At 53.7% G+C, this 13365-nt stretch overlaps 1 protein-coding gene and 1 long non-coding RNA gene across 8 annotated transcripts in view; one reads left to right on the top strand and one right to left on the bottom strand.

The window, feature by feature from the left end:
* Positions 1–608, bottom strand: part of LOC102900289 — a 60500-nt gene extending 59892 nt beyond the window's left edge. The window contains exon 1 of the long non-coding RNA XR_890820.4: positions 459–608. This is a non-coding gene — a long non-coding RNA (uncharacterized LOC102900289). The remainder of the gene's footprint in view (positions 1–458) is intronic.
* Positions 609–1013: 405 nt separating this feature from the next.
* The window catches only part of WT1 (WT1 transcription factor), a 49600-nt gene continuing 37248 nt past the window's right edge, over positions 1014–13365 (top strand). For 2 of the 7 annotated variants that reach the window (XM_045039105.1, XM_045039103.1), the window contains exon 1: positions 8729–8874. Coding sequence is in view for 5 of the 7 variants with exons in the window: in XM_045039100.1 (XP_044895035.1) it covers positions 1152–1596; positions 7132–7254; positions 7725–7827 (671 nt within the window). In the remaining 2 variants the exon portion in view is untranslated. Of the gene's footprint in view, positions 1597–4216; positions 5363–7112; positions 7255–7724; positions 7828–8728; positions 8875–13365 lie in introns of those variants that run through there. The other 5 variants (XM_045039100.1, XM_019812233.3, XM_045039102.1 and 2 more) reach the window with 5 other exon arrangements.

Genomic DNA, 13365 nt, shown 5'->3' with positions numbered 1-13365 from the left:
TTCACTGGAAAGGAAGATTAAGTGCCGCTGGCACCGATTTTTAGGCAGGCGGCAACTGCCCTCCTCTGGGCGCAAATGTCACCAAGTTAACCAACTACCAAACGATCGAAACATGCCGTTTATCACAGCTGATGCACCCCGCCCCCCCAAGTCACCCACGTTCACCTTGAGTCTGGCCTCTGGAACCCACAAGGTGTCACCCCCACCCCAGTGAACCTGAGATTACGGCCACCACTCCCGCCCGGCGGCTCTAGATACGAAGCAAGAGCCGGGCTTGCGGGTGCAGAACGAAGGAATTCGCCTCTCTGAAGCCCGGGAAAGTTTTCCATGCTTTCCTGAAGTTCCCGCCGTCTGGGAGCTCACCTGCCCCTCCCTTGAGCCCGCCCTCTCACATTAACAACCCCATCCCGCCCCCCCCCCCCATCACAAATGGACTAGTGGGGACATTCACTGCTCACCTGGAGAGGCTCTCCCAGAGGCGCCCACACTTGAGAAGGCCGAGAAGGGGAGGTGGGGGGAGGGCTGTGTCCCACAGGCCAGCTGGGAGCGCGTGGCGGGTAGGAGAGGAGGGTGTTTCCTAGAGGTAGGCTCCCTCAGGCCCGCCCCCACCCCCGCCGCGAGGGCGCCCCCGCCGAGCCGCGCGCGCCGCCCGGCCAGGCTTGGGCTGCGGTGTGAATGGAACTGCCGAGGCTCCTGGCTCCTCCTCCTCCCCCGCCGCCGGCCCCTCTTATTTGAGCTTTGGGAAGCTGGGGGCAGCCAGGCAGCTGGGGTAAGGAGTTCAAGGCAGCGCCCACACCCGGGGGCTCTCCGCAACCCGACCGCCAGTCCGCTCCCCCTTTCCCGCCCTCCCTCCCACTCATTCAGTCACCCACCCACCCAGAGCCGGGACGGCAGCCCAGGAGCCGGGGCCCCGCTGCCTCCTTGCCGCGATCCTGGACTTCCTTCTGCCGCAGGAACCGGCTTCCACGTGTGCCCCGGAGCCGGCGTCTTCTCACTCGCTCCGCTCCGGGCCAGGGTGCTTTCCGCAGCCCGAACAGCCGGGGCTCCGGGGCCCGGGTGGCATCTGGGGCAAGTTAGGAGCGGCCGAGTCCAGTGCCCAGCATCTGCAAGGCCGAAGGAGCGGCGGGGCGTCCGGGGCTGAGCCGCAGCAAATGGGCTCTGACGTGCGGGACCTGAATGCACTGCTGCCAGCGGTACCCTCGCTGGGTGGCGGGGGTGGCTGCGCCCTGCCCGTGAGCGGCGCCGCGCAGTGGGCGCCAGTGCTGGATTTTGCACCCCCGGGCGCCTCGGCTTACGGTTCCTTGGGCGGACCCGCGCCGCCGCCGGCGCCGCCGCCACCCCCGCCGCCGCCGCCGCCTCACTCCTTCATCAAACAAGAGCCGAGCTGGGGCGGCGCGGAGCCGCATGAGGAGCAGTGCTTGAGCGCCTTCACCGTGCATTTCTCCGGCCAGTTCACCGGCACAGCTGGAGCCTGTCGCTACGGGCCCTTCGGTCCTCCTCCGCCCAGCCAGGCGTCCTCCAGCCAGGCCAGGATGTTCCCCAATGCGCCCTACCTGCCCAGCTGCCTCGAGAGCCAGCCGGCTATTCGCAACCAGGGTAAGCAGGCCGGGGAGCGCCCCCTATACGCGGGGTGGTGGCGCCGGGGCTACCGTCCCGCGCTGGCACTCCCCTGTCCTACCCCTTCCCTGACCCCAGCGCTTACCCGGCTGCCTCCCCAAGGACTGTGTGGATAGCGGAAGCAGCGGCTAAGGGAGAGGAGGCCCGGGAGAGGGAGAGGGAGTATGTGCCGGCATAGGCCCCCGACATCCTCCTGAACCAGGAGCCGGACTGGTTCTCCAGAGCCCGGGGGTCATCTGGAGCCCCTTGCACCCCGGGAGATTCCGGGACTTAGAGTCTCTGTGGGAGTGGGAAGGAGGAACGGGTGTGGTGTCTGGCGCTGTCTTCGTCTCAGGAAGGTGTTTTGTGATTCAAGGCACCACCAAACTGTTAGGAGGCACTGGACCTTTTTAGCTTTTAAATTGAGGGACCAGCACCGGGTGTGCAGCCGGTGTTCCTACCCTGAGCCAAAATGTCAGGAGCCGCTCCAGCCCCTAATACGGTGATGGCACACATTAGACGTGTGATAAGTATCACGGAGCAAAGAACGAGGCAAGGAACCCGCTAGCAAGTAAACAGTGGCTTTCCTGGAACCGTGTCCCTATGGTAGTATAAGAAGCGGATGTCTCCTGGCGTCCAGCTCAGGCGGCGTCCATGAGGGCTCCAGGGCTGGAAGAGAACTCTGTGTATCCTATTTCAAGCTGTGTGGGACCGGGTCCTCCCTACCGTAGGGCCCAAGCACAGGCCCTCCTTTCAGCGCGCCTTGCCTCCTTCTTGCCGTTAAACTCGGGGCTCAGATGAGGAAAGATTTTTGCAAAGCATGGGAGTTAGAACAAGAACAATTTACTTGCCCACTTCAGTCGGTGTACACATAGGGACACAGCCAATAGTTTTCTCATCCCTCTCTGGCGACCGCACACCTACTCCCCTCAGGAACTAGCTGGAACAAATCGTGCAGAGCCCCTGTAGTTTGTTTTACAAATTTATCCTAATTGGACTTCTGTGCTGTGTGAGAAACTATATCAATTTGAGTTGATTCACTATTTTAGGAAACGCCTTGCGAATTCAACGGCGGAGGGTTTTGCTGGAACAAAATTTCCCGCTAGCTTAGGGACTGGGATGCTTCTGGAATGCGTGGGATGGGAGAAGTAGAGCGTGGACAGTTTGCAAGAGGTGCCAGGGCTTCCAAGGCGCTGAAGGGCTCTATGCTTCCCGAAGATTCCTGCAACTTCTAAAGGAGTGTCTTCAGGCGGTTCCTAACTTAACCCAGCCTGGAGCACCTGGCTCGCCAGAAGCCCTGGTGAAATCGAAACCGTCTTCCCCTCTACGTTCAGGGAATCTGGGATCTGTGTTTTGAGGAGCAACCGCAGGCAGGCTCACAGGGGCCCCTCCACTCAAGGTCTTTCTAAGTGAAGTTCTTGATTCGCCCCAAGGGATGTTGGAACAAGTCGGTGTCGATTCAGAGGCTTGTGTTCTCTGATCGTGTCACCTCTAATTAGCAGGTTGTTACAGTTTGCAAATCTCCAGGTCTCAGTTTCCCCATCTGTAAGAGGAAAGCTGAAATGGGCAACTTGGGGGCTGGGCCTCACCTGAAGTTCTGTGCCACTGGAGCAGAAATCCAACTTTCCTCTGACTTGGGGTTCTAAATTCAGAAGGCGGGAGACCACCTAAAATTGACTGGACCAGAAACCCACAAGACTGGCAGGCAGGGGTGTGATGTGAGTCTGTGTGTGGATGTGTGCTCTTTGCAGAGTTTGAGAAGCCATTTGGTCTATTTCTGGGGCTCAAAATACTACCATGCTGTTATCATTTATTTGAGTTCATCTAGATTCTGTGATGACTTTTGGAACCAGGGCTCTCTCACTTTGTTTGGACCCCTTCTATAGGCAGGTCTGGTGCCTGGGATCCCATCAGGTTAGCATAGGGTTGGGGGGCGGTGAGACTGTGGGCTTCTTAGCCAGCAGGCACTACATTTAAGGGAAACGTCTGAATTCCTGTCTAGTAGGTAGGCCCAGCCGCTGAAGAGATAAAAGTCTTGGGAGTTGGGACCAGGATTGGCGGGTGGAGTTCTCTTCTCGACTCTGGGAAAACCCAGTGGAGAGCCAGCCCCAGACATGTACCACAACCTGTAAGGAGGTTCCTGTCTGTGAATTTAGGTTTTTCTTGCACTGAAAATGTAAAACGGGTCATGCTTGCCTGGCTGTTGGGACTTACTGGGCAGCTGGGAGGTGGGGTGGGAATGTCAGAAGCTGCTCAGCCCTGGCCTCGGGAACCCTGAGATTCTAGATTTATCCTCTTGATTTCTAGTGTTCCTGTGGCTCCCCCCAGGAATGCAGGGCCTAGCGGTGTGTGTGTGTGTTGGGAGAATCAGGGGCATCAGCTCCTTCCCTAAAGTATGGGAATGGCCATCAGCAGACCCAGGCCAAACTCCAGCAGAGAGGAGTCAAGACTCTGAATCCCCGTTCCTAGGCAAGGCAGCCTTGCCGTGGCCCACACGAGAGGACAATTGGCACCCTCTCCCGCCCCCCCCCCTCCAAGGGATCGTACCATCACCTCCCCATTTTTTTTTATAATTTCTTAAATAGTATAGGTGGTTTCCTAATATCATAAACATTAACTCGGCAAACATTTGTTGAGCCTCTACTCTGTGCAAGGCACTGGGAAGTATTAAGACAGAGTGCATCTTTTAAATATCTCACAGCCTGACGGAGAAGTTGCTTATTTCTGGATGACAAAATCTAGGCTCTAAGAGATTATGTGTGCAAGAGGTCCCTCTGTGGCAGAGCTGGGACTCGAATCCAGACCATATTAGGTTACTTCTACCTCCTTTTCCAGGGATCTTGGCCCCTCTGTTGAGATGGATTTCCTTTGCTCCGTTGGATGGGCAATGAACTAATTAATAGTGGTCTGGGCGTGAGGGCTCATGGTTTGTAAGGGCAGTCAGTAGTGGAGTGAGGACTGGGGTAGTCTCAGACTTAATGCGCAGGGGGCATCACCAAGCCACCTTAGGGTCAGTGCAGAGACCAGCTCTAGAGAAGGGCCAAGGGCACTTCTCTTTGAGTCACTTGAGTATTTCGTTGGGGGACAGATTTTCCCCACTTCTGCCACAGCTGTGGAGTCATCATTTCCAGCCTTCTGACCCCCTTCCTAACTGAGCCTCCATTCTATCCCTCAGCTCTCAGGAGGCCCCGCGGCCAGGCGGTTCCTGGGTTCCTCCAATGCCTCGAGCGGGGAAAAGACGCGCGGAGCGTGTCTCGCCTCTCCTTGCGGTCAAGGTTGCACTCCATTCCCTAGCACGGACTAACCGTGGGAAAAGCGCTACCTTGGCCGATTAGAGCCTCTCCCTCTCGGGCATGTACAAGGAGCCTTTGAATACGCTGCTCTTTTCGCCAACAACTGTCCCTCCCTAGGTCCCCGCCCCCATGCTCTCAACGCCTAGACCAGCACGAGGCCCCAGGACAGCGCGATCTAATCAGTCCCGCGTCGGATAAGCTTCTAATTAAAAGAGCCCTCCCTCCCCTCCGCTGACGCTTTCGCCTCGGCCCCTGCGGGGGGGTCTTGAGGGAGGGGGTTGGAGGCTGGCCTTTGTCCCTGGGTCTTCGTGTCCTGTAAGGTGGGGGGCCTTGGGAACCTCGCTGGACGCGGAGCCGACGCGGCGGGTGCGGGAACTGCAGCCTGCAATCCCACAGTTGGCGGAGCCCGCCTTCAAGAACAGCACCGTGCCCTGGGCCACAGCTTCTACTCATCAGTTCAGAAATGGAGAAGGGTTTGTCTAGGGACAATTTCTTTGCGGCTTCTGTTTCTCCTGTTTAAAAAAAATTTCTTTCAAAATTCGGCCTTTTTTCTGCAAAATGTGGCACTGAGAGCCAAATTTCGTTCGTAAGCTGACAGGCCTCAATCAGGGCTGTGCGTTTGCTCCCAAAAGGAGGCCCAAGGTTCTCACCCAGCCCTGACAGCTAATGGGGCGGGGGGTTATCTTTGCCTACTTAGCAGGCGATAGATTGAGGACTCTGGGGTCATGCAAATTATAAAAGCTTCTTAAGTTGTCAACTTGTGGCACCAAGCAGTGTGCGAGACTTGGCCTGCCTAGTACAATCCGGTAACTGGGACCTGTACCCACCCTCTTCCCCACTCCACTCCAACACGTAACACTGCCTGGTGTGGGTAGGAGAGGATGGGTTTTTGTTTTTCTTTGGGGGGTTATGTTTCAAAGATTGGGGTAATGGTCTCCTTCCTCTTTCCATTCTAAGTCTTCACAGACACTTGTCACAGAGCCTCTGTCACGCCTGGGGCAAGAGTAGGGGGTGAGGGGCCTTTTCACCCACCTACTCCCCCGAAATTGAATGGAGTTTGGAGATCCAGTGCAGGGACTGGGTGGGGGTGGGCTGGCACTGTGGCCCTGCATGAAGGCTGTGTGAGCGTCAGGGCAGATCTCATTCACCTCCTGTTCTGGACCCTCAGTCCTGAGACTCTTGGGGACTGCGTGTATAGAAGGAGGGAATCCCACTAGTCAGTCTGTTCAGGGTTCCAGGACTGATCTTTATCTTAGCTGGAGGATGCTTTTTCCCCAGAGATGGCAACAGTTTCCCAAAAGCTGGTGAGGAATAGATTTAAAGCAATTTAATAACAATTACAGAAAGAGATTACATTTTTCAATCAAGACACTAATCAAGACTTTTTTTTTTAACCCAGCCTTCGGGGAGTTGGGGAAGAACACAGTTGCCCTTAGTTTTTCCGCAGGGAAACTGTAGCAGGGGGCCCGGGCACTGCCATTAAGGGAAACGGAGGTACAGTCCGGCACACTCTAAAACAAGTGCCCTTCCCCGCCTGGAGCGCAAGGAACGTGGCCCCCACAGTGGTAGAGTTAGGGACGCACTGGGTGCGAGTTGGGTCCGAGGGGGTAAGGAGGAGGGCATAGGACAGAGGCCGGCGGGGCCATCTGGAAGGGCCTCACCAGCTTTCCTGACGGCCGTGGGTGTCGTGGTGTAGGGTCGCGCAGCTTCAGATAACATTACTCGGTAATTACTCTTCCCACTTAAAGCCCATGCCGTTTAACTGGCCCCGAGTAATTAATGAAAGTTGGTGCGCGGTCCCCTGATTTACGGCTCCGAGTCAGCTCGGGGTCAGCCGAACAGATTCATTTCGCTCGCCCGCGCTGCCCCGGAGCAAGAGCCGCGGTGTTTGTTTTTGAAGAAGAACTTTCTCTGGCGAGCGGTTGGCGGTTTTCATACTTCCCTTGCCCGAGGTTCGGCTCAGAAGCAGACGGCAAGGTGGAAGAAGACAAGGGCGTAAATGAATTGGAAAAGGCGGGGAGGTCAGAGTTTTTCTTGAGAAAAGGCGGGGAGCCGCTCCGAGGTCACACATTTGGGCTTGGGCCAGGCTCCCCGCCGAAAGTTCTGGAGACCGGTGGGCTGGCATCACCCTATGCTGGGGTTTCGAGTGCGGGGGCCAGGCGCTTCTCTACCCTGGTTCTGCTTCAGAATCACCGACCCAGTCTCACCCCTGACGCTGTGCTTCTCTCCGCCCCGCTCGCAGGATACAGCACAGTCACCTTCGACGGGACGCCCAGCTACGGTCACACGCCCTCGCACCACGCGGCGCAGTTCCCTAACCACTCTTTCAAGCACGAGGACCCCATGGGCCAGCAGGGCTCTCTGGGTAAGCAGGCGGGAATGAGGTGGGGTCCTTCTCTCTTTCTCCCATGCCACCCCCGTCCCCATAATTTCCAAACCACAGCAAATCGGGAAAGGGAGAAGAGGACATCTAAAGGGATTTTTAGAAATAATCAGCCCAATCTCACTCAATTTAAAAGAAAAGATTGAGTTTTGTCCCGCCCGCCCCCCCAAGTATGTTAGGGACAGCTCCACTCAAGCCTACGAATATGTCTACGTGTTCTACGAAGTGGCTAATAAAGGACTGTGCAGTGAGAAGCTGATTAGCTGCTTACGATCTGCACGCCCTCTCTCGGCACGCACCGGCATCCAGACCCCTTGCCCCCAGTTTAGCCGGGGAGACTAGCTGGGGATGCTCTCTGTCCCAGCCCCCGCCCTCGGCCTCGCCCCGCGCGTCCCCACTCCCACCCCGAGCCCTTGGGGCGCGCTCACCCCGCTCTCCTCGGCTCTCCGCAGGCGAGCAGCAGTACTCTGTGCCGCCCCCCGTCTATGGCTGCCACACCCCCACCGACAGCTGCACTGGCAGCCAGGCCCTTCTGCTGAGGACGCCCTACAGCAGGTAGGAAGGCGCTCGCCACGGTGTCTGGGGCGCGCGAGCCGGCGGGAGCGGGAACGTCCGACGCGGGCAGCCCCGACCGCGGGCAAGCTGGGTCCTGGAGGCAAAGGACACCTTTAGCTACTTAAAGCAAATTAAAGCAGATCTCCAGGCTCTGATTTGAAAGAAGTAGGTTTCCTCGTCTCCTGGTGTTCTTGGTTTGTTTGTTTGTTTGTTTGTTTGTTTTTAAATATAAATGAGGGCGATTACTGTTTGAGCTGAAGAAGAGTGGGGCTTCAAGAAGTTATTTTTTAAAGGGCTCCTTATTTTTTAAAGTCCTTTTTAAAGGACTTGAACTCGCTCGCGACCAAAGATTAAACATGGACTCGACTCGCACTCCGGTCTTCTCCCGTCTCAGCCCCCTCCTCGCCCACTAGCCACACGGGCCGGCCTTCTCTGGGAGTAATTCGAGGGCGCGTACACTCTGACCGCAGCCTTCTCCCTACCCCTGTGCCCCAGAGTGTCCCGCTGCGGCGGCGCTCGGTGGGCGTGGTTCCCAGCTCCAGGCTCGGGGCAGGGACCGGACCCGGACTGTGTGCCGGGCTGCGGTCGGGTCGCAGCAGCGTCCTCCGGGGACACGGCTCCAGCCCGCGCCCGCCCTCCTTCCTGTTCCTGGGAGGCAGAAGACCAGCTTTTTTTTCCTTCCAAGCTTTTTTCCCGTCCCTTGTGCGTTCTCCCGGCTCTCCCTCCACCCTCCACCTTCTCTCCCCCAAATTTATTCTTCAACTTTGGGTGAACTTGGCCGGCATCCCGCTTCTCCGATAGCGTTGCCTAGTAACTGGTGCACACACCGGCGCGCGCGGGGCTGGAAGGTGGAGCGGGGGGAGGGAAGTGGCCGCTCTCGGCCTTCGAGGCGGGGGATTGGGCGCGCATTACCTCATATTCCGCCCCTCCCCCTCCCCCCACCCCGGTGCTACGGGGATCCTGATACCGACTGCCCCCAAATGCATCTTCATCCTCCCCCCTCTGCTCGAGGACCCGGGGCTGACGTCAAGGGAAGGAGGTAGTGAGGTAATGAAGGAAGGAAAAGCGCCTGCCCTGGGAGATTGGGTGGGGGGAATGGCCGCGCCTGGGGGACTTCTAGTCCCACAGGTGGAGGAGGGGAAGGAATCTTCGTTCCCGAGCGGGCGGCGCATCGCAAAGGCCTGGTGTGCTTATGAACTTGAGCCTGGAACTGGTCTGATTCCCCTATCCGGTGGAAGTACAGGGTCGAGCCCCTTCTATTATGTATGCTTGAGACCCACGGACTTCTGACACCTTTCCGTTTGATGGGAAAATCCGGCATACCTAATCGGATCTTGGATTCGAGATCACTCTTTGTTTTTCCTTTCCTTTCCTTTCTTTTCCTTTCCTTTCCTTTCCTTTCCTTTCCTTTCCTTTCCTTTCCTTTCCTTTCCTTTCCTTTCCTTTCCTTTCCCTTTCCCTTTCCCTTCCTCTTCCCCTTCCCCTCCTCCTTCCCCTTCCCCTCCCCTTCTTTCGTCTTTCTTTCTTTCTTTGAGTGAGAGGAAGCAAAGAAATGCACAAAGGTTGTACAGAGAGAGGTAGAATGACCACACCTTGTCGTCTTCCTTTTCATTCTCACTAGCTAGAATCTAGTTCTATTCTTTGGCACGGTGGGCCCAGTGTTCAGCCCCAAGCTCTCTGTTTCTGTGCTTCCTCTTGGTGGGCCAGTCACTGGAATGGGTGTAGAACTCACAACCATTCTCTGTTGTGGACACCCCTACTCCCACCCCAGCAAAATTGTGGTGGCAGGGTCATCGTCATCTTTGAGGAGCTGCTCCTGCGGGTTGCCAGGGTGGCATTGCTGTTATTCTGGTAGCCATTGGGGGTGCAGTTGGAATGGTTCCCCGTGGAATGACTTTAGCCCACTCCTCCCTCCGTGGTTCCTGGTTGGTGTCTTATCCCAGGCAGAGAGAAAGACCTTGATGCTGCTGGAGTGAGTGTCGTTTAGATGCACTGGGATACCTCCATGGGGCTTGGGCTGGGAGATGTTGGAAGGGGACCATCAGAGGGGCTGAGCAACCTAGAAAGTGAAGAAGGTGGGGATGAAGTGATCACAGCCACTGGTTTCATAATTCTCTGCCCCTGTGGTGGATTCTGACTTAGTGCTGAAATTGTGGTTGTCTTGGATGTAGGAAAAGTCACTTGGGTTGCATTTTATAGGTGAAACTCTCACATTTTCTAATCCAGCTTTTGATCGGCCACTGTATAAAGCAATTTTGTTAGGTTCATCTTTTGGAAATCTTTGCTTATCCATTGGATCTTTTTTCTTTTCTTTTCTTTTCTTTTTTTGCCATTTATCCATTTTTGAGAGACAGAGCACAAGCAGGGTAGGGGCAGAGAGAGAGGGAGACCAGACTGTCATCACAGAGCCCGATGCAGGGCTTGAACTCATGAACCATGACATCATGACCTGAGCCCAAGTCTGACACTCAACAGACTGAGCCACCCAGGCGCCTTGGATCGTTTTTTGGTTTTCATTTTTATATTTATGTCACAAATATACCATTTTCTTCTGTTAGAGAAAATTTTTTTTTAATGTTTACTTATTTTTGAGAGAGAGAGAGCGAGAGCGAGAGCGAGAGAGAGAGAGAGCAGGGGAGGGGTGGAAAGAGAAGGAGACACAAAATCCGAAGCAGGCTTCAGGCTCTGAGCTGTCAGCACAGAGCCCATCATGGGGCTCAAATTCATGAACCGTGAGATCATAACCTGAGCCTAAGTCGGAGGCTTTCCCGACTGAGCCACCCAGGTGCCCCATGTTAGAGAAGATTTCTAAGCAATAAATCTCCTAAAAAAGGATTTGTGACCCCAGTAGGAAAAAAGTCTGCTCCCTTGAATTTTGTACTGTCTTTGAAATTCCATTCACCCTACATTCATAACATTTTCAATCACTTTTCCAAGATCAGATACAGTAATAATGATAGAACAGACAGGTATAGGATATTTTAAAACTGGTCATATGCAATTACTGCAGTTACGTCATTTCCTTTTTTCTTACTCCTAAAGAAAGGTTTGAGAGGGTACCTAAATGCTTTTGTGAATGCAGTGTTTGAAAAAGCATAGGAAACAAGACTAAATTTTAATCACTTAGTGGCTTAACTTTTGGGTTTTAGATATTTAGTGGTGCCTCTATTGGCCCCTGGCTCCATTCCCTTCCATCTAAAATTGGGACCTCCTGGGAAAGGCTTGCTTGTATTTTGTTAGCCTCCTTGCACTTGACCCCCTGGGGCCGCCTGCCCAGCCTCTTCCCCACTGCTTTCCAAAGCTTCTGTCTCTCCAGTCTTTAATGTAGTCTCCCTTCCCAGAATAAAATCAAGGTAATGGTACATACACTAATATTAAGTAAGCAGTGCACAATATGTATTTGCTTTGAGGAAATTCTCAAAATTCTCTCCTTGTTATACAAGTCTTTTTCCTCTCTCAGGGAACAGATCTGGGGAGTTATGTGTGAACATTTGTGTGTAGATGTGAACAGTAGTGAATAGAAAATGCTCACAGTTAACTTACGGGAGGTGATAGGAGATGGTTTTTTCCCATCCTCTCTGCCCCCATATGAAGGTGGGTAGAGTTCTGTCCAAAGGTTACAGATTTTGGCTTCTCCGTAGGGGCCGTGATCACAGCTGGGTGAACCATGCATGAGTCCTTTTAACATAATGACGAGGATTTATTGCATGCTGACTGTGTGTTGCTGGGCACTGTGCTAAGTGCGTCACTCAGTTTACTCATTTAACTTCTTCTGATGACTTTGTGAGGTAGGTACTCTAATCTTTATCCTACTGAAGAGGAAATAGATTCAGAGACGCAAAGTAACTTGCTTTGGTCACACAGCGAGTCAGAATCAAGACCAGGACTTGATCCTGAGTCTCTCTGACTTCAAAACCCATCTGTGCTCTGAATCACTGAGGGATTCCAGACCACCAGCATCCTCCACCTGGAATACTCCCCTTATACAATCTGTGCCAACACTGTTGCTGATAAGTGTGAAGAGCAAATGCTTCTATAGACTTACTTCATCCAGACACCATTCTAAACACTGTATCAGGATTGACTTCTTTAATCCAGATGATGACTTTTTGAGCCAAGTAATAGGTTATCATCCCCATTTTATAGAGGAAGTCCTGGGAGGTGAATTTGCCCAGTATGACACAGTAAGGTCCCTGATTTCAGGTAGTGAGGTTTCAGAATCCATCCTCTTACCCAGTGCACCCTGCTATCTCTCTTGATGAATAAGTGCCATTTTCTTTCCAATGGTGGCATCTGTCCGGGGCCTCAGTAGAGAAAGGTCTTTATTTTCCAGTAATGAAACAAATCCCATTATCCATTAGTTCTACCCATAACTTTCAATAGAAAGCCCTTAATGGATTCAGGGCAGTTTTCTCCCTGGTGAGTGTCGTCAGAAACAGACTTTCTCCTGAAGCCCTCATTCAACAAAGTCTGTCTTTCATACTTCAGACACCTCTAGCTTAGCCTTTACTGCTGGGGTGAACTGCTGGGGGTGAAGTTCAGTCAAGGCACCTAAAGACCTTTCTCCCCATCCCTCCAGACCTAGGAGGAATGACCGCTTGTAGGGTCACTGTGATTGTGCTTGCTCACAGGCAATGTTCCAGGAGTGGTTGGACCCCATGCTCTCCTGAGGGGAGACAGTAGTAAAATTCACACTCACTAAGCACAAAAACTTTCCCTGATTTCTGCCTAAAACAGGAAGCTAGCTGGGCCTTCTCTGCTCACGTCCTTTGAATCTTCTTCCATAAGGCCTTCTGCCTCCTCTGCTGGCTGACCTCAGTTGAGCCCCCGATCTCTGACTATGCCCAGTTCATGGGTTGATTTTCACAGCTACTTGTGAAAAGGAGTTCTGTGCCCTGTGTTTGAAAAATCCTCCTCTCCACACTATTTTTTAAAAGATATTCTAGTCCTTTCCCTTTCTTCTTGCTCTTTTATTAGGTTTGCATATCCTTATTTTTTTTCCTGGAAGTTTATTTATTTATTTTGACAGAGAGAGAATGAGTGGGGGAGAGAGACAGAGAGAGAGGGGGACAGAAGATCCAAAGCGAGTTCTTTGCTGACAGCAGAGAGCCCCATGAGGGGCTTGAACACTGGAACTGCAAGATCATGACCTGAGCTGAAGTCCAAGTGGGAAGCTCAACTGACTGAGCCACCCAGGCGCTCCTGCATAGCCTTCTTTAGCAAATCTGCTACCAATTTAAATGAGGATATTTCCTTTTGCCCCTTACTAGGTAAAACTGCTCCCAATTTGGGAAGCAATAATTACTGATTCAGATATTTTTAATTGAATGTTGACAATTCAGAGGCGCCTGGGTGGCTCAGTCAGGTAAAGTGTCTGACTCCGGCTGGGGTCATGACCTCACAGTTCGTTGAGTTCGAGCCCCACATGGGGCTCTGTGCTGACACCTGAGAGCCTGGAACCTGCTCTGGATTCTCTCTCTCTCTCTCTCTCTCTCTCTCTCTCTCTCTCTCTGCCCCTCCCCCGTTCACACTCTCTCT

The sequence above is a fragment of the Felis catus genome, chromosome D1, assembly GCF_018350175.1.
Source record: "Felis catus isolate Fca126 chromosome D1, F.catus_Fca126_mat1.0, whole genome shotgun sequence".
NCBI lineage: Eukaryota > Metazoa > Chordata > Mammalia > Carnivora > Felidae > Felis > Felis catus.
Note: the sequence above shows the minus strand (reverse complement) of the source record. Positions and strands in the feature narration are given on the sequence as shown.